The sequence below is a fragment of the Aotus nancymaae genome, unplaced genomic scaffold, assembly GCF_030222135.1.
Source record: "Aotus nancymaae isolate 86718 unplaced genomic scaffold, 86718_ANA_hifiasm-v0.15.2.pri h1tg000079l, whole genome shotgun sequence".
Classification (NCBI taxonomy): domain Eukaryota; kingdom Metazoa; phylum Chordata; class Mammalia; order Primates; family Aotidae; genus Aotus; species Aotus nancymaae.
The window spans coordinates 14535009-14555390 of NW_026988494.1; the positions used below are offsets into that span (position 1 = coordinate 14535009).

The 20382-nt window shown below is 35.6% G+C and overlaps 1 protein-coding gene across 1 annotated transcript in view; it reads right to left on the reverse strand.

Annotated features, from left to right (window-relative positions):
* Positions 1–2451: 2451 nt before the first annotated feature.
* Positions 2452–20382, reverse strand: part of MSR1 (macrophage scavenger receptor 1) — a 96368-nt gene continuing 78437 nt past the window's right edge. Inside the window, exons 11-12 of the mRNA XM_021665132.2 lie at positions 16179–16367; positions 2452–4729 (exon numbers count right to left, since the gene is read on the reverse strand). Coding sequence (XP_021520807.1) covers positions 4596–4729; positions 16179–16367 — 323 coding nt within the window. The 3' untranslated portion in view covers positions 2452–4595. The remainder of the gene's footprint in view (positions 4730–16178; positions 16368–20382) is intronic.

The following is a 20382-nucleotide window of genomic DNA, read 5'->3' on the forward strand; positions in this document are numbered from 1 at the left end:
CCCTTGCTACTTTCAAGATTCTCTTTGTCTTTTTCTTTTGTCAGTTTGACCAATTTGTCTTGGTGTGGGTCTCTTGGTGTGGGAGTTTTTTGAGATTCTTGGACTTGCAGATTCATGCCTACCATCAAATTTGGGAAATCTTGTTTAGTATTTCTTTAGATATTCTTTCTTCTGTCTCTCTATCTCTGGGGCTCTCATAATGCATATTTCGGCCCACTTCATGGTGTCCCAGATGTCCCTTAAGCTCTTTTTACTTTTCTTCATTATTTTTTTCTATCTGCTTCTCAGACTCAATTTAAATTGTCCTGTTTTCAGATGAACTGATTCTCCTGCTTGTTGATCTGCTGTTAAAGCCCTCTAATAATGTTTTCATTTTAATAATTGTACTTTCAGACACAGTTTCTGTTTGGCTCTTTTTTATGTAATTTGTGTCTCTTTATTGATATTCTAATATTGCTAATACATTATTTTTCTTATTTCCGTTCATACTTTGCCCATTACTTTTTAAAGCACATTTTAGACAGTTGTTTTGATGTCTTTTCAAGTAGGTATAACATCTGTACTTCCTCAGTAACCATTCTTTGAATTTATTTCACTTGTTTTTGTTTTGTGACTATCCTGAATGATTTTTACCAAGACTGTGTTCTGTACTGTTGGTGATCACTGAAGTTTCTTTTTTTTGCTTTGTGTTAAGTTAGTGTTTTTGAATGCCAATCACTAAAAATAAAAACAAAAGACAAAATACAAAACCTGCAACAAACAAACACAACCAACAACAATCCATCTCTTCCAGTGTTTGCAGATTGTTTCTGTGCCTGGGCACTCCTTCAACACTTAGTCAGACTTGCACTAAGCCTAGAGATCAGCCCAAGGTGAAAGCTTAGGTTCTTTTCAGGTCTTTTCTAGGCATGTGTTTTGCCCTGAGCATGCATGGGCCTTTCTACATTTCCCTGTACTCATTTTTTTTAGACACCCTTATTTCCCAAATAAACTCTCTTCAGCTTTTGCTACCAGGTCTTTGAATCAGTCCTTCAGGCAATTTCTTAGACAAATTAAAACAGACATACACAGCCATTTGTGAAGAAGGTCATCTCTGCTTCCTCTGGAATCAGGGACCAAGGGCCCAAACTACAAATGTAGACTGTCCAATACTGCCTCAAGACAAGAAACATTGCTGCATCCAGGAGGAGGCAGGGTGAAGCTGCCTACTCCATCATTTAGTTAATACTGTTTTTTGTTTTTGTTTGTTTGTTTAAGTAAATGTACTCAACAATAACATATACCTAAAATAAGTTCTTATTGAGATATTAACATTTTAATCATATAAATTCTACAAAAGTTTTAAATATAAAATAGCTGACAAATATAAAAAAGGAATGCATATTTCACTATGTTATGTGAGCAGATTGGTTTGGTTAAAGAAAAAAACATTTAAAAATCTATTACCTAACATTCACTAAAGAAAAAATGCAAAGAAAATGCATAGTTGGAAAAAAAATAGGTGATATTATAGTTACTTGTGTGATTAAAAGCCAAAGCCATATCTTTGCCAAACAAATATTCCTAAAATTTCTACATACTGTCTCAATGAATTTAAAAAAGTCAACATAATCACCTCTTAATTGTGCTTTTCTAAGGGAACATTGGTAACTGTCTACCTGACAGACATTGACTTTTTCCTCCTCTCTGCCAGAATCTTGATTTTATTTAGTTAATATGGGATCTTGAGCTTCACCAGCCTTGAGGTTCTCCAACTCTGGCAGTAAATATGCTTATTATTGTAACCCAGTGGTGGTAAATTTGTATCTCTTCACTGTGATTGCTTTGGGCATACACATCACTGCCATCCTGATCAAACAAATTACTGAGGCTACAAATATTTCATTTTACCCTTAATAGCAAATATTATTACAGTCAACTCTTAAACAGTATGGGTTTGAACTGTGCACTGTTCTACTTATATATGGATCCTCCATCTCTGCAACCCCTGAGACAGCAAATCCAACTCTTCCTCTTTCTCCTCCTCAGCCTACTCAATATGGAAACAACAATGAAGGATGAAGAACTTTATGATGATTCACTTTCTCTTGATTAACAGCAAATATATTTCTCTTCCTCAGGATTTTTTCAAATATTTTCTTTTCTCCAGTTTATTTTATTGTAAAAACACAGGATATCATGCATATAAAATGTGTTAATTGACCACATTCTTAGTAATATAAAATGTATTAATTATTAATTGACTATTTGTTCTTGGTAAGGATTCTGGACACCACTGGGCTATTTGTGGCTGTTTCAGGAGAGTACAAAGTTATATGTGGATTTTTCACTGTGCAAGGGGTCAATGCTCCCAACCTCTATGTTGTTCAAGGGTCAACTGTATATGATTTGTAATAGGCACAGGCTTTAATGTAATACTTTACTTGAGTACAAACAACTATGGTCCATGCATTTTGAAAAAGATGGCAAGTTTTTATTGGAAACTATTTATTCAGATAACTTAGGTGGAATGTGTTTGGCTCTTAGATATCAAAGGTTATTCTTCATTTCAACACCCCTTTGCTCTTTCTTCTTCTTTTATTTAAATAAACATTTTGAATTTAATGTGATGCTAGATGGTTCAACAAGTAGGATACATTCATTCTAGTCAGCTGATCTCTTTTTTCAAAAAAACCAAATCGCAAATTTCTGGTTTTTGTTTGTTTGTTTGTTTTAACGGAGCTAATGCAATTCAACATTCCAAAGTAAATTAAATCCTCTATTTCTATTGGTGCTATTAAGTTCTTTCCTAGACTGGACTGAACGTAGTATATTCTCTCAAATACAAAAAGGATTTTTAGATTACTTATTAAAGATATAACACTCAATGTGTAAGTGGGAAATCAGCATACATATACCATAGAGCAATATAATATTAACAACCCATAGGCACTGAGCTCAGGCATCCCAAGCAGGCTGATAATGCAAATGATTCTTTCAAAAACCATTGTATTCACCTTTTGAAGAAAATTCCTAGATAGTGGATTTGAGGACAAAGAATTAATAACTAGCTGAAAGTAGAGCCAGGGTTTGAGACAGAAAGTATACATTCAGAATTAATTCCCTTAACCACAAAATTAGGCTGCCAGAGAAAATCAGCATGTTCAACAAGTAAAAGGATGTTACATGATAAAAGTGCATTTTCAGTAGGCTGTTTACAATAATTCTAATTCCAAGGTAAGGTTTTGGCTTTTTCAAGTTGGAGGGCTGTGAATCTACTACTTGGTTACTATGTGTGGTGAGACCTTAGAATACGAAAAAGTGCTTAAGCTTATGCTTTCATTTGCCGCTATTAAAGAAAGTAGAGTAATTCCATAATAGTACCATTTTACAATTACATTTTTCTGTGAATTGGTCATAGGAAACTTGAGAATTATGTTCTTTTCAGGGCTGAGGTTGAATTCATTTAGGCTTTATTATCAACTGCTGGTTTTTCTGCAGCAGTCACTTTCAGGGTAGAATTAATTACTAGGTTTCAGCACAGCTTTTCACATTCTACACTATGGTCCTGGGGATGGGTTACCTATTAACAAAAGGTTGCTAAGCTACTTTTTGGGGCACACTCAGGGTTATTGTCCCTTTAAGGCTAAAGATCCTCTCTCTCCCTCTCTCTCTCTCTCTCTCTCTCTCTCTCTCTCACTCTCTCTCTCTCTCTCTGGTTGTAAATGTTGACTCACTTCATAAAAGACTCCAAAGAGTTGAAACTTCTCTTCCTTCCACACTCAAGATGTTTGCATTCTGTTTGTTGAAATGGAGTAATTAGATTTAAATTTTAAACACCATGTCCTAGAATTGTAACAAGCTAATTATTCAACTTAATTTAAAATGCCTAACAAACTAAGCTTCCCGTTAACAAATGGCATTTTTGATCCACCAATTATCTGGACAAATATAATGACAGTCAGTGTTCTCATATATCCTGCTTTCAATTTACTTCATGATTCCATTAAACAGTTGTAAGTACATGAGAAGAAAAATAAGCTCCCTGGCCAATCCTGACCAAGACGTATCATTAACATTGATATCTAATACACATGTTACTGCACATTGAGAGATCTTAATAGTTGGATAACATTCTTCCTTTAAAATAATATGTATGGATTGCAGATTTTGCAATCTAGGCACAAAAGATATCTTCTCAACCCTTCCATTATTCAGAAAGTAATTAAGATCAACTAAATAGATTGCAAAGACAAGAAGAGCAAAAAACTATAATCTCCTGGTGAAGATACTATGAAATGGAGCCAATTATTGGTATGCATTTCTGTTACCCTTGGCCTTTGTAATCTGGAAGCCTTAAACTGCAATATGTTCGATTCAATATATAAGTCATTATATTAGAAAATTCCATTAAATTACCTACAGAAGCTAAAATGGTTTAAATATAGACATATAGTAAGTATGAAGGTGTTCAATATGTTTATCCTGTAAATAAAAAAATATTATTTGGGCAATATTCTTAATATCTTAAATATTCATTAAATGGATTTTATAGAAGCAAGGTAATAAAATCATTTTTGAGCAGCGATTTCATAGATGTGAATGAAAAGGATGCATTATAAAGTGCAAGTGACTCCAGCATCTTCAGAATGTGTACAGACTCTTGTGCCCCATTGTTGAATTTTACATTCTTCAATAGATGATTCTCTCCCAAAACAAAACACTTCATTCAGCCATATTGGACCAGTACCTGCAATAATGAGGTGTGACTGTATTAGTAAGCATAGTTCAGTGTTTCTGTTTGTGTGGGGCAAAGCCATTAATTCCTTCACTAATTAAACACAAATTCTATATGCAAGTTCTGTGCTCTCTAGGAGGAATCAAAAACTAATCCGCCTGAGAACTCTTTATACTCTGTTCATATGTAAACAACTAAAATCCAAAGTAATAAGAGCTATAACAAAGGTACCTACACAGTTCTATGAAAATACAGATTAAGAATGGTTTTAAGGATTTAACAAATTAGTTTTGTTATTAATCTAAAAATAAAAAAGAAAGTTTCAGCCTTAATAATCATGGGTATATGTAATAACCTGATGATCCAAATGTATCTGTATGTCAAAGGGTCTAGGGGTATAGTTGCTCATAAGATAAACTAGAAAAAAGAGAACTCAATAGTAGCATCTTCTTCCTTTTCTTATCTTCCCTTGTATTTCAATTTATGTGTGCCTGGTTTATCAAATACATTATCTATTTTTAATTAAACTAACACTAATCTAATCAGCAAAGGGCCTACAAATCATCCTATAAGAAGACCATGGATTAAGAATGTTACTAATTGCAAGCACAAGCAAACAGCAAGAAAGCGACAGAGGAAAAAAGGTTTTCCTGAGCTGATCCATTATAAGAGTGTTAATAGTAAGTTGGAGAGCCCAAGTATTTTTTGATATGTTTATAACAATATTGAGCCTCCTTGACTTGAAATTTTAAGGCAGAAGAAGGAAAAGAATAAAGGAATATATTCTCAAAATCAGAAACCTTGCTAGGGACACTTTTGAGTTTCGGAATTAATCTTACTAGGCATGGCATGTTCCCTTTTGTGTGTGTGATTGTGTGTCTGAGTATGTTTCTATGTGTTTGTATATCTGTGTTTTCTTTTAAGTATATAATATCTATAAAAACTTTTTGAAAGTCTCAAAGGGCTACTTAAAAATTCAGGCAAATAAAAACAATTGCACAAATAGTAAGACTATTCCCATGTTAATACGGGAGGAAGCCAAAGTACTGAGACATTTATAAAGTATATCTATTATATTTATTGTCATTTATAAATTGTATAAATAAACAGAAATCAAACTTTTGGTGACAGCCATGGCTCTGTCATAATTTGGAGAGTGAGAGAATGGCTTCAGGAATTCTGAACCCAGACTACTGTGATACTTTTGCATTATATAAATTTAGTCAGTGAATTTAGATTTCAGTAGTGCAGAATTTGCACAATCCAGGGAAAGAAAACAGAGTGGGAATTCTCCCAATGTCTACAGCACCAGTAAGGCAATCCCAACAGGGACAGCAAAGGAAAGAAATTATTTAGTTGATTAATGTGCTCACATGTAAGCACATGTTTTAAGAAACTGCAGTAAGGGAATTCATGAATGTTAGAATACCAAGGTTGTGATCATAATAATGAAAATTTAAGTCCACTCTTTTAAGAACTTACTATGTAGCAGGAAGCACTTTCACTATTGATGTATTATTCCATGAAATCCTCAACTTTCAAAAATTCAATGCCATTTTTATATCATTTTACTGGTTAGGTAACTGAAAATCTGAGAGAATAAGAAACTGTGCTCAAGGTCACACAGCATTCCCACTCTGTGTCTACCCTGAGCCAGTGTCTTTAATCAATGACTTACTGCAAATTCTTTCATTATTAGACTTAGTTATTTAGCACATCTGCTTTGAGTGCCTACATGAGTGAACAAGACCAAACCCCATGTTCTCATGGACTGACTTTCTAGGGAGTGCTTATGTTCTAGGTAGATGAAGCAACTGAGGTCACATAGGCAATCATGACAGGCAAATACCTGCATCTAGAGCCTCTGATTCTTATTTTAGTTATTTTTCTTCTGAGGACACAAGGATGTGATAAATGTATTGTCCATTTTGGTATCTCTCTCTTTTGGCATGTGGAAAAGATTCAGACATAGTGAATATTTTATAAGGTAATATGCTAGGTCTTTTAACATACATTTCTAAATTTTCTTTTAATAATAACCTTGTTACACAGCGGCAATTATCTCCATTTCATAGATACATAAATTGAAATTCAGAAAGGGTGTATGACCTTCTCAAAATTACAAAGAATAGATCCAAGCAACAGAACATGATGAAACTTAAAGCTTAGTGATATTCATTAAATAGGGAATCCTTTACCTATTGCTTGTTTTTGTCAGGTTTGTCAAAGATCAGGTGGTTGTAAATGTGTGGCATTACTTATGAGGACTGTGTTCTGTTCCATTGGTCTATATCTCTGTTTTGTTACCAGTACCATGCTGTTTTGACTACTGTAGCCTTGTAGCATAGTTTGAAGTCAAGCAGCATGATGCCTCCAGCTTTTTTTTTTTTTTTCCTTAGGCTTGGCTATGCAAGCTCTTTTTTGGTTCCATGTGAAATTTAAGGTTTTCTTTTCTTTTCTTTTTTTTCCAATTCTGTTTAGAAAGCCATTGGTAGCTTGATGGGGACAGCATTGAATCTATAACATACTTTGGGCAATATGGCCATTTTCATATTAATTCTTCCTAACCATGAGCACAGAAAATTTTTCCATCTGTTTGTGTCCTCTCTTATTTCCTTGAGCAGTGATTTGTAGTTCTTCTTGAAGAAGTCTTTCACATCTCTTGTTAGTTGTATTCCTAGGCATTTTATTCCCTTTGTAGCAACTGTGAATGGGAGCTCATTCATGATTTGTGAAAACTGGCTAGCCATATGCAGAAAGCTGAAACTGGATCCCTTCCTTACACCTTATACAAAAATTAACTCTAGATGGGTTAAAGGTTTAAACATAAGACTTAACACCATAAAAATCCTAGAAGAAAACCTAGGCAATACCATTCAGGACACAGGCATGGGCAAGGACTTCATGACTAAAATACTAAAAGCAATGACATCAAAAGCCAGAATTGACAAATGGAATCTAATTAAACTAAAAAGCTTCTGCATAGCAAAAGAACTACCATCAGAGTGAACAGGCAACCAACAGAATGAGAAAAAATTTTTGCAATCTGCCCATTTGACAAAAGGCTAATATCAGGAATCTACAATGAACCTAAACAAATTTACAAGAAAAAAACAAACAATCCCACCAAAAAGTGGTCAAAAGATATGAACAGACACTTCTCAGAAGAAGACATGTATGCAGCCAACAAACATATGAAAAAAAGCTCATTATCTCTGGTCATTAGAGAAATGCAAATCAAAACCACATTGAGATACCATCTCATGCCAGTTAGAATGGCGAACATTAAAAAATCAGGAGACTACAGATGCTGGAGAGGATGTGGAGCAATAGAAATGCTTTTTCACTATTGGAGGGAGTGTAAATTAGTTCAATCATTCTAGAAGTCAGTGTGGCAATTCCTCAAGGATCTAGAATTAGAAATACCATTTGACCCAGCAATCCCATTATTGGGTATATACCCAAAGGATTGTAAATCATTCTGTTACAAAGACACATGCACACGTATGTTTATTGCTGCACTATTCACAATAGCAAAGACTTGGAACCAACCCAAATACCCATCAATGATAGACTGGATAAAGAAAATGTGGCACATAAACACCACAGAATACTACACAGCCATAAAAAAGGATGAGTTCTTTGCCTTTGCAGGAACATGGATAAAGCTGGAAACCAAACTCAGCAAACCGACACAAGAACAGAAAACCAAAAAGCTGGGTGTTGAACAATGAGAACACATGGATACAGGGAGGGGAACATCACACACTGGGGCCTGTCAGTGGGTGGGGAATTCGGGGAGGGATAGCAGTGGGTAGCGGATAGGGAAGAGATATCATTAGGAGAAATACCTAATGTAGATGACGGGGTGATGGATGCAGCAAACCACCATGGCACATGTATACCTGTGTAACAAACCCGCATGTTCTGCACATGTACCCCAGAATTTAAGCATAATAATAATAAAAAGCTTAGTAATATTCATTGGCTACACAGATGTCTAGATAGAATTACATAAATAATTTCCAAAGATATGTTGTTTTATTTTTACATTAATATATTCAAGACTATTGAGCCAGGAGAGAAATTCATTTAATACATATTTTCTATCTCAATCCAAATTGTTTTCTGCATTAAAAAATTAATGTAAAGATAGCATAAAATTCATAAAATTGGATCCTCATGTAAACCTATGAGATAAAACAAGTTTGTTTTTATTTCTTTAGATAATAACTGTTACTCAAGGACTTTCATTGTTGGGGCTGTCACTGTAATAATTTTTTTGTGTGCCTCTGAACTATTTTTTGTTCAATGCAAAGATATACAAAACTGATGTGTGTTTCTTAGATATGTTAGTCTCTAATTCTCTTCCTCTCTCTCCTTCTCTCATCTTTCCACCTATATACCTAGCCATATATACATCTATGATTTCCTTTATAATTTGAGAATTGTTGGGATTTATTTCAAATTTTTTATTTTTCTTCCTTGAGACAGAGTCTTGCTCTGTCACTCAGGCTGGGGTGCAATAGTGTGATTTCGGCTCACTGCAGCATCTGCCTCCCAGGTTCAAGCAAACTTCCCACCTCAGCCTCCTAAGTAGCTGGAATTATACGTGTGCACCACCATGCCCAGCTAATTTTTATATTTTTAGTAGAGACAGGGTTTTACCAAGTTGGCAAGGCTGGTCTCAAAACTCCTGACCTCAAGTGATCTTCCCACTTTTGCCTCTCAAAGTGCTCGGATTACAGGCATGAGCCACCATGCCCAGCCTGATTTTGTGTTTCTAACAGCAGGCAACAATAAAGGCATGGCTTCTGCCTTTAAAACTAAAATAAGTTTTACAATCTTGATTTATGATGCTTCAGAGCATACCTCACAGATGATACTATTTCCTCTTAACCTCTTTACAAAAAATGAAAGATACTGATATTTCTTCAGGCGATTTGAGTATCTTTAATCTTACCAGCATTTCCATGAAAAATAAAAGGTAATTAGTTTTCATACGTCACCCAGATATATTGTAAAATGATGAGATGTGAGATCAGCTGCTGAATAGATAAATGGGAAAGCAAACATCATGAATGGTTCAAAGTATCTGAACATGTATTTGCATTATATCTAGTCATGGCTAAGTGACATACATTTGTATCACTTTTAAGCCTAGTTGGGAAGTTTTGTGAACAATGTCTCCTTTGAGAAAAACATTGTGAATTAAAATTGAAAATTCCATGGGAATCAAAATAGGGAAGAATGCATCAATATAGCCTATAGTTTGGATTCTAGTTTTGTGATTATAGAGAAACCACTTCTTTTTCCTCAATTTTATGATATGCAGAATAAAGGGGTAAGGCTAAGATAGCTTGAACAGTTTGTCTACCTTTAACATTTCATGATTCTAAGATTCTGAAGAAGCAAGCTCTTTAGAAATCTGGTTCTAAGTATAAAGGATTTGGAGGGATACTCCATCTGGTGGAAAAAGCATGGTATGAGAACCAGGTCAAGGCATGCGTCTCGACCCTCCTACCCCCAACCCCTGCCACAGACCACCATAGTGACTACATAAATTTGTACAAGTTTGGTGACCTCTGCTAGTCCTACCTATTTTCTCTGTGAAGAAAATGTTATTTTTCTATGATTACCCAGTTCTATAGGCCAGTCCTACATTACTTTCCATAATATTTAACACTCAAACGTTTCCATTTAAAAACTTTCAGTGTGCAAGAAGCAGTATATAAGAATTTGAGTTGTTAACCATTGATATATTTTATTTACCTTTGACATTATTTTTACTTCCATTCACTAAAGGATAGTTCAGAGGTGTAGAGTTGCATTTTTTGATTGCCTTCTGTTTACCCTTATGGTTTTCGGGTTAAAAAAATTACATGGAAAATTGATTATGGTATGTAAAAGTGGTAATAAAAAAGCCAAGAAAAGTCAGCTAAGAATGACCTTTAAATGGCATTTATGTTTGGATATTACTTTTGTTCCTGTTTTCAGGTTTGGAGTTTCAGCACTCTAAACTCAGGAGAAGATGCGATAGTTGCTCCAGGTCTTATTTCCCTCACCAGCATCCATACAGGCTCAGATATACCTGGACCAAATTCTCAGAGGTACCACTGCTGTCTGGTAAAGCTCATTCAAGTTTCCTGCAGGGAAACCACAGGCACAAGAGCTTGGAAAGCCTGGATACGGGGCAAAAAGTGACTAACTCTCCTTTCCCTGCCCTATGCATTGATGAGTAGATGCCCTTCGGAGCTTCCTTAATTAAACTTGTTGTGACAACTCAGAAAAAAGGTGCATCCAAATGAGAGAACCTATCTCAAGGAGCATGCTTGGAACTTTATTCCTGTAAGTCATTTTACTTGCAGTTGCAAAACTAATTGTTCTTAAAACTAACAAGAATTCTATCTGCTAATCCAGGTTTGCTATTTAAAATCAGAAAAAAATATGGGGAGACTGTCTAAAAATGATATTCTTTCTATAATAGGGGATTATATAAAGAGGATGCATTTAAACTCTTCTCCTTTTTGCTTTAACTTTGGTAATGATGTACAATATGGTATGAACCTGATTCTTCTTACTTTCCTAAGAAAATGACAAATAATTAAAACATTAAGTATGTTTCTCTTTCACTTCTCTACTCATCCACTTGTATTTCTAAGTTTCCCTTCTGGTCTCTGCTCTGCATTCAGAATTGCCTTTTCTTTTCCTACTGAGTGAAACTGCAAATTTAAGGTGAAGAAGTGAAAAAATCAGGAATGTTTTAAACGGCTTTACATAAGAAGCTCGTTTGCCATGTCTAACCCTCCATCAGTTAACCATGTAAGCCTGTTTCTTAAAATACAATGTCTAGTGAAGCAGATCATAAAACTTACTTTTCCAATTTTTTTCTTCAGAACAAATAATGGCAGTTCTATTTTAGTTTTCTCCTAGCTCATTTTACTTTGTTATTTGAAAATTCTCTTCATTATTCTTCAGTTGTTTGGTACTGAACTCTAGGCAGGGAGTGGAAACGAGAGCTAAGTCAAACCAGGTGTAGTGGCTCACACCTGTAATTCAGGACTCTGGGAGGCTGATGCAGGAGGATTGCTTGAGTTTAGGAGTTTTAGATGAGCCTGAGCAACCTATCAAGACCCTGTCTCTATAAGAAATTAAAATTTTAAAAAATTAGCCAGGTATGTGGTACATGCTTGTGGTCTCAGCAACTATGGAGGCTAAGACGGGAGGATGACTTGAGCGTAGGAGTTTGAGGCTGCACTGAGCTGTGATTGTAACACTGCACTACAGCCTATGTGACAGAGTAAGACCCTGTCTATAAAAAAGAAACAAACAAACAAAATCTAAGTCAGTACCGTGTAAGGAGATTACCTTGGAATATGCAATGTAATAGTGATCTGACTCTTTCAAACAGAATAGCAAATAAATGTGTGATTGTACAGTTTGTATTGCTGCTAGCAGTGGTCTCCTTCAGTACTGAGAAACACTGTGAGTCAGATTTTGTAGTGCATGCTTTCCATATGCTAGTTAACTTAAGCTTCAAAACAAGTCTGCCAGGTTGGTATTATTTTCATTTTATTGGAAAGGCAACTGAAACTCTGAACCACAATAACTACAGTTAAAGTTGCATTTTTTTTTAAGTTAGAAAACTCCTTATCTTTCTAATTTGCTTCACTAGGTGCTGAAAAATGTAAAAAGAAACCAAAATCCTGACTTACTTTATTGTTGGATTATAATAAAACTCTGGGACAATGTACAGCATCACCAACTACCATAAACAAACAGCCTCCTGAAAATTGAGACAAGTTATGTCAAGAAAACTTGAGAGACTTATTTCCTCATAGCCAAGTAAATAATTTCACATGAGACTAAACTCTGTCATTTTACTTCTTATTTAAACTAAAAAAAAACATTTTTCTTCTTAGTATCTCAGTATACTTATTGTCACCCTTTCTCAAGAGTTTTTTAGACCAGAAATCCCTAGCTTATAGAGATATAAGCAGGAATGAATAAAAGCTTTGAGGAAAATAATATTTTACTCATGAGACTAGGCCTTAAAGTTAATGCAATTTTAAGACAATAGTCTCCAACTACGTGTTTCTCACCTGTTTGTAACTCCAGTGGAAAAATACCTTTGAAGTCCATGGCAAAGCTTCATGCTCAGAGAAGAAATAAAGCTAGAGATGAAGTCTTGTTCACTTTCATACCACAGGCTGTATTTTGCCAGCACTTACTAGTTTTCCTTGAATTAAAGTACACATACGACTACTGTTGCTCTCAATTTGATTTTCTCTTTGTAATAGATGACAAAGTCTCACCTCAACCACTGTACTACTTGGCTAGTTTTTCAAAGCAGGGGTCCCCAGTCCACAGACCATGGACCAGTAGTGGTCCATGACCTGTTAGAAACAGGGTTGCATGGCAGGAAGTGAGCAGCAGGCAAGCGAGAAAACTTCATCTGTATTTACAGCCGCTCCCTATCACTCACATTACAGCCTGAGTTCCGCCTCCTGTCAGATCAGTGGCAGCAGTAGATTCTCATAGGAACACAAACCGTATTGTGAACTGCACATGAGAGGAATCTAGGTTGCACTCTCCTTATGAAAATCTAATGTCTGATGATCTGATACGGAGCTGTGGCTGGGATACTAGAGCTGGGGAGTGGCTCAAAATAAAGATTAACATTAGCAGAGAGGTTTGATGGCACAGAGGCAATAATAAACCAATTGCTTGCAGACTCGTATCAAAACTCTATCAGTGAGTGACAAGTGACAAGCTACATCTGGTGGCAGGCTTTATAGTAGCAAGTGAGTTGATGTACTTCAATTACACAGCTGCATTTGGTGGACTTAAGAGTATGTTTAAGACAACTTCAAATATCCATGCATTCTGGATTAAAGTCAAGGATGAATATACTGAAATTGCCACAAGAGCACTGAAAAGCCTGCTCGCATTTCCTAAATCCTATCTTTGTAAAGCGGGGTTTTCTGCAGTGACAGCAACCAAAGGAGGTTATGGAGTAGACTGGACATAAACAACACACTTTGGGTGTCACTGTCTCCCATCAACCCCAGATGGGACCGTCTAGTTGCAGGAAAGCAAGCTCAGAGCTCCCACTGATTCTACATAGTGAGTGGTATAATCTACATCATATTGAGTTGTCTAATTATTTCATTATATATTATAGTGTAATAAAAATATAAATAATGTGCACAGTAAATGTAACGTGCTTGAATCATCCCCAAACCTTCGCCCACCCCTGGTCCGTGGAAAAACTGTCTTCCATGAAACTGGTCCCTGGTGCCAAAAAGGTTGGGGACCACTGTCTTAAAGAAACAATGCTAAATGCAGAGTTATCAAATCTCTGCATAATGTAAGCATCAAAATAATTCATCCAGACCAGAGGTATTTTAGGATATTTTTCTTTTTTTATATTGAGCTTGTCTGTATTGATTATATTATCTAAATAATTGGCAGATTTTATATTTCATTTTGTCAACAAAGGCACATCTTGAGAATCCAAAGCATTCACATATTTTTATTTCTAAGGCTGAAGAATCTTTCGTCATTTACCGGGTAAGAGCGTGGATAAGAATCATATGTCCTCTGTTAAAACTGTGGCTGTCCCTTCATAGATGGTAATCATTAGTTGAAATGCTTTATACAATTATGTATTTAAAATAAATGGTCTTTCATTCTGTGGATGTTAGTTATCACAGAAATGGATTCTGCCCCCACAAAACAATGTGGAAACTTGGGGTGGGTGTGGTGGCTCATAGCCATAATCCCAGCAGTTTGGGAAGCCAAGGCACGTAGATCACTTGAGTCAAGGAGTTTGAGACCAGCCTGGGCTACATGGTGAAACCCTGTCTCTACCAAAAATACAAAAACTAGCTGAGCGTGGTGGTGCATACCTGTAGTCACAGCATCTAGGAGGCTGAGGTGAAAGAATCACTTGAACCCAGGAGGCACAGGTTGCAGTGAGCTGAGATCACACCACTGCACTCCAGCCTGCGTGACAAAGGGAGACCTGTCTCCAAAACCAAAAACCAAAACAAAAAAACAATGTGGAAACTCAGATTGGGAGCTCAGTCTTGTGAAATAACTGATGGCATCATTCAATTCTCTAGTGATCAAGAGTTGAGGATTTTTTTTTCTTTTTCCTCTTCTCTAAAAAAACAAAAAAGAAAAACAAGGAAGTAAAACAAAAGCAAAAATCTAGCTGTTGACCTTGAAAACATTTTACTATTGGAGATAATTTTACAGGTGCAAGAATGATTTCAATCCCATACTTTTCAACTTGGATAAAGTTCTAAATATGGGACAGAAATGGAAAATTTGGAAACTCCCAGGAGCTATTTGAAGCTATTTATTTCCTTTGTTTCTTCTACGTAAACCTTTAAGGTACAAGTTAAAAACTAGGGCCAGGGGCTGAATGTGGATGTGGAAGTTTTGCACATTACCACTATTTTCTGACGTCTTCTCTCTTCGTGAAATCAAATTATCTTTCTGGCCTCTGAAGACTTTAGAACCTGATACCTCTGCTTAAGTCCACCTCTTAAACCTAATATAATAATTCTTCTTCTTCTTTTTTTTTTTTTTTTGAGATGGAGTCTCGCTCTGTCAGCCAGGCTGGAGTGTAATAGCATGATCTTGGCTCACTGCAACCAACCTCTGCCTCCCAGGTTCAAGCAATCTCCTGCCTCACCCTCCCAAGTAGCTGAGATCACATGCATGTACAACCATGCCTGGCTAATTTTTGTATTTTTAGTAGAGATGGCGTTTTGCCATGTTGGCCAGGTTGGTCTCGAACTCCTGACCTCAAGTGAGCCACACACCTTGGCCTCCCAAAGTGCTATGATTACACGGATGAGCCACCACAGATGGCCTAATATGAGAATTATTTTAGGTAAAATAGTAAAGGATGTAATTATGACCTATTATTCATACTATTCAGGTATTTAGCACAGTACCTGGCATATAGTCATTACTCAATAAATCACAGCATAATAGCACTTGGTAATATCTTCTAGGCATTTGAGAAATTCATCTTACCTTTTTCTAGTTTTCTATAAAAATTCTTTTGTCAAGAGACATGGCTTGCTCTGTCACCTACGCTGGAGTGCAGCAGCGTGACAATAGCTCATGTAACCTGGAACTCCTTAGCCCAAGAACCCTCCCACCTCAGCCTCTGTAGTAGCTAGGACTGCAGGTACATGCTATCATGCTTGGCTATTTTTTTAATTTTTATTTTTGGTATAGACAGGGTCTTACTATGTTGTCCATGCTGGTCATGAACACCTTTATTTGGGTGATCTGCCTGCTTCAGCCTCCTAAAGTGCTGGGACTACAGGCATGAGCCACTCTACCCAGCCTAGACTAAGCTCCTGTCCCTACTTTGTTCTGTGTCATTAGAGAATGCCTATATTTCATTTTTAAACAAACAAGATTTTTTTTAACTTACCTTGTCCAAAATGAGCTGCTTTGTACACGGCTTGAACACCCGGGTATCCTAAACTCCTACAGATGACCTGTCCAACTCGCACTTCCCAGCGATCGTCACAAACTGTACCCCATTGGCCGCTGTGGAGTATCTCCACTCTCCCTTCGTGAGGACCGCTCCCACCAACCAGTCGAACTTTCTTAAATGGAGCTGTAAAAAAAGACAAGCAAGTATTAATTACGTACATATTGTTTTATAACACTTTTTTTTAACACACACAAAAAAACATTTTAACACATTTTTGCAATAAGTTCAACTATTGGAATAAATATTAAACTTTCTAGCACCACCTATTGGTAAAGAGTTTAACTGCAAATACTGCAGTTTTCAAAGCTGAAGTGCAAAATCCAATCTGTCTTACATGTAATTTATATATACGAGGACACTTCAAAGATTTTGTTCCAACGACTTTCAATTTTAACAGATACAAGTTAACTAATGCCATATAGATTTTTCACACTATTAAAAAATTTATAAGTAAATGGTTCATTATTTTCTTGATATACAAATATACAAACTTATGAACATATAATGCAGAGACTTTCAATAGGAGGTCCAGGAGCAGATATTTTAGAATATCATAAATACAAAAATAGGTGACCAAACTCATATCTTTTACCAAGGGAAACAAGGTGACTATAGTAACAACATTCATTTAGAAATAGCAAAGAATTTCCTTGTTGTGGGGTTCCTGGATTTTGTACCAAAGTTTTTTGTGGTTTTCATTTTTAGAAAAAATATTAACGAGATTAAAAAATCACACAATTTTGTGTGTTTTGAGAAATCACTAAAGTAGTAAACTACAAAGAAACTTTGTTTATAACTATTAATTTTATTCTGTAATGTCTAATCAAAATGACCATATGTACAATAAACTTTTGTAAAATCTTCATCATGCTACAGAAAGATTTACATAAATACAAAATGGTTCTTTTCTATTTTTGAAAACACACACACACACACACACACGTATATATATATATACACACACACACACACACTTTGACCTAAAGACAGATTAAATAAAATAGTACAACAAATATAAGAGCAGTTCACTTGGAGTATCAAAATTCTTTAAGCAGCCTGTATTATTCTGCTAAGTATTTATGTAGAAAATTATTTGGCTAAAGAACATGAAAGGCAGAGATGAAAAATATTTTTTTAAATTTAGTTAATACCAAATACAAATAATATTTTCTAATCATACAAACAAATGAATAAATGCAATTCTATTTAAATGTATCTTTTCAAATATCAGTTTAAGAAATGCATTACAAAAAAAGCAAGATGTAATTGTCACAACAAAAATATCTCTCTAATGTGAAAACGGAGATTTACAGTATGGTTTTTTTGGAACTCCATTAATTGAAGAAATATTCAGTAACTTTTTTTTCTCCAATTCAGATTCAGTTTATTAGAATAGTAATCTAATAATATTTAAGGTTGCTAGATTACGGTTCTAACAAATGTTTTTTAACTTATGCTTATTATTGTTTTAACAGCAATTTAATAACATTTAAAGTTATTAGATTACTGACAATTTCCTGTAATGAAACTGAGTGACCTGAGCCATGCAGAAAGATAAAAGGTGGCATGTTAATATATATAATTACAATTACTCTGTTCATTCTTCCAAAATATAATTCAGTGCTAAATACTGAATTGGTGTAATCATGTCTGAGTGCATAAGCCGTTCTTCACTTAATAAGCATAAATTAAAAACATTTTAAAAAATGAAAATAATTTGTTATTACAGTATTTCAACTTTCAATTACTAGTAAAATTCCTGAGTGGCCCAATAATTCCCTGTAATTGCCTAAAGAAAATGAGAAAGAAAAATCTAAGAATGGATTGTGTAAAGTCTTTACACGTTAGAGTCGTATTTTATTAACTAGTGTGATGTTCAAATGTTTATTTTTATACAAGTCAACTATGTCCAAAAATAATATATTTATCATGCATGCTATGAAAAAAAGACATATTCAAATATTTGATTATATAAGCCTACTTGACCTATTGTCCAAATAAGTGTATGTAAGCATTCTCACTGCCTGTTATTTACCTCTTACTCCTTCCAAAATGTCATTAATGAGCTTTACTTGTCCTGGAGCAATGGTTAATACGCAGTAGAATGACAGAGTAACCTCATGCTGAGTTTTTGATTCAGTACACCTTGAGTAGGGCTCAATAATTTGCACTTCTAACAAACTCACAACAGCTAATGCTGTTGGTCCAGGGACCATGAGACCCACTAACCTAGATGACTGCAGTATATATTTAGAAGAGGAGACATATTATAACAGAAACACATGGGGCTGCTGATGCAATCAATCATTTGATCTCATTTATTGCAAAAAGAATGACTGACTGTAAATTTCTAGAAAATTCCCTATGCTCAAGGGATCTTGAGGAGGGGCAGGTACTTCTATTCAAATTCTTTAGAGCCAAATATGATTGAGTATGCTAATCCTTATCTGTCACCAGAAATATTTTTCAGTTACAAATCAACTATTGACAAGTGACCACACATTACTGATCCTTGACCATCTCTGAGATGGTCAAACTAATACAAAGAAGGTCTCTAAATATTGGTCAGTAGACTCATTTGAGAGTTGGCTTCACCTACCATTCAACTGTTCTGTTTTGGTAGCATGGAAAGGTTCATTTTGTCAACAACCTCGATCATAGTCTTTTCTTTTTCCTTTTCTTTGAGACAGAGTATCGATCTGTTGCCCAGGCTGGAGTGCAATGGTGCCATCTAGGCTCACTGCAACCTCACCTCCTAGGTTCAAGTGATTCTCTTGCCTCAGTCTCCCGAGTAGCTAGGATTACAGGCACCCGCCACCATGTCCAGCTAATTTTTGTATTTTCAGTAGAGACAGGCTTTCACCAGGTTGGTCAGGCTGGTCTCGAACTTCTGGCCTCAGGTAATCCACCCACCTTGGTCTCCAAAAATGCTGGGATTACAGGTGTGAGCCACCATGCCCAGCCGATCATAGCGTTTTCTCTGTTCAGATCTTCTCTGAAACTACCTAACTCATTGTCATAGAGATGTAAAGAATGTCTATGGTTTCTTTGGCATCAAACTAATATATTTAGTCTGACAGTTTTTTTTTTTTCCATTTGGGAATTTTTATCTCATATATAAAGATTTCAGAAGACAGTAATATATATATAATTTTTTTTCTGGATAACCGTTACCTCTTTATTTTTGTAGACATTTTCTAGATTCAAATCAAATAAACACACATAAGCACTGACTATGTGCATAAACAATGATTCCCTGTATTATTACTTAAACAGAAACAGGAACTACAGTAACTTAAACCAAAATGGAAATAATAATGCATTTTAAGGATTGTGGGATATTTCATAGAACCAAAGGATAAGATTATAGTTAGGTATCTGGAATAGCTGACCAAGACTTGAATCCATCTAGGAGTCTTCAACTTGTGTCCAAGCTTCTTTTGTAGGTTGCTTTATTATTCTTTTTTTGTTGCAAGCTACGTATCATTGCTCTCCAGTTCACTTGATAGAACATGTCTGCTAACAGCTCCTATGCTTACATTTTAGAGTTTTCAGTGACAGTTACTGTCTCTTTCTCAGTGACAGACTCACAGTTCTGAATCACCTAACTTGATATTTTACAGCCTATTTCTTAGTGATAGATTCTAAAATATCCAGGGAAGTTATCCTATGGCCTAGAAGATTATTATTTTAATAATCTTGGTGCATTTATGCAAATATTTGCTATTTCTTTTTTTTTTTTTTTTTTTGAGATGAGTCTTGCTCTTGTTGCTCAGGTGGAGTGCAGTAACCTGATCTCGGCTCACTGCAACCTCCTCCTTCTAGTTTCAAGCAATTCTCCTGCTTCAGCCTCCTGAGTAGCTGGGATTACAGGCATCCGCCATCTGAGTAGCTGGGATTACAGGCATCCGCCATCACGCCTGGCTAATTTTTTGTATTTTTTTTTTTTTTTAGTAGGGATGGGGTTTCTCCATGTTGGTCAGGCTGGTCTCGAACTCTTGACTTCAGGTGATCCGCCCACCTTGGCCTCTCAAAGTGCTAAGATTAAAGGCATGAGCTACCACGCCCAGCCTCCTATCTGTTTCTCTACAGAAAAGGTTTGGGAATCCCTGGTAGTATTACAAACACAATAGACTAG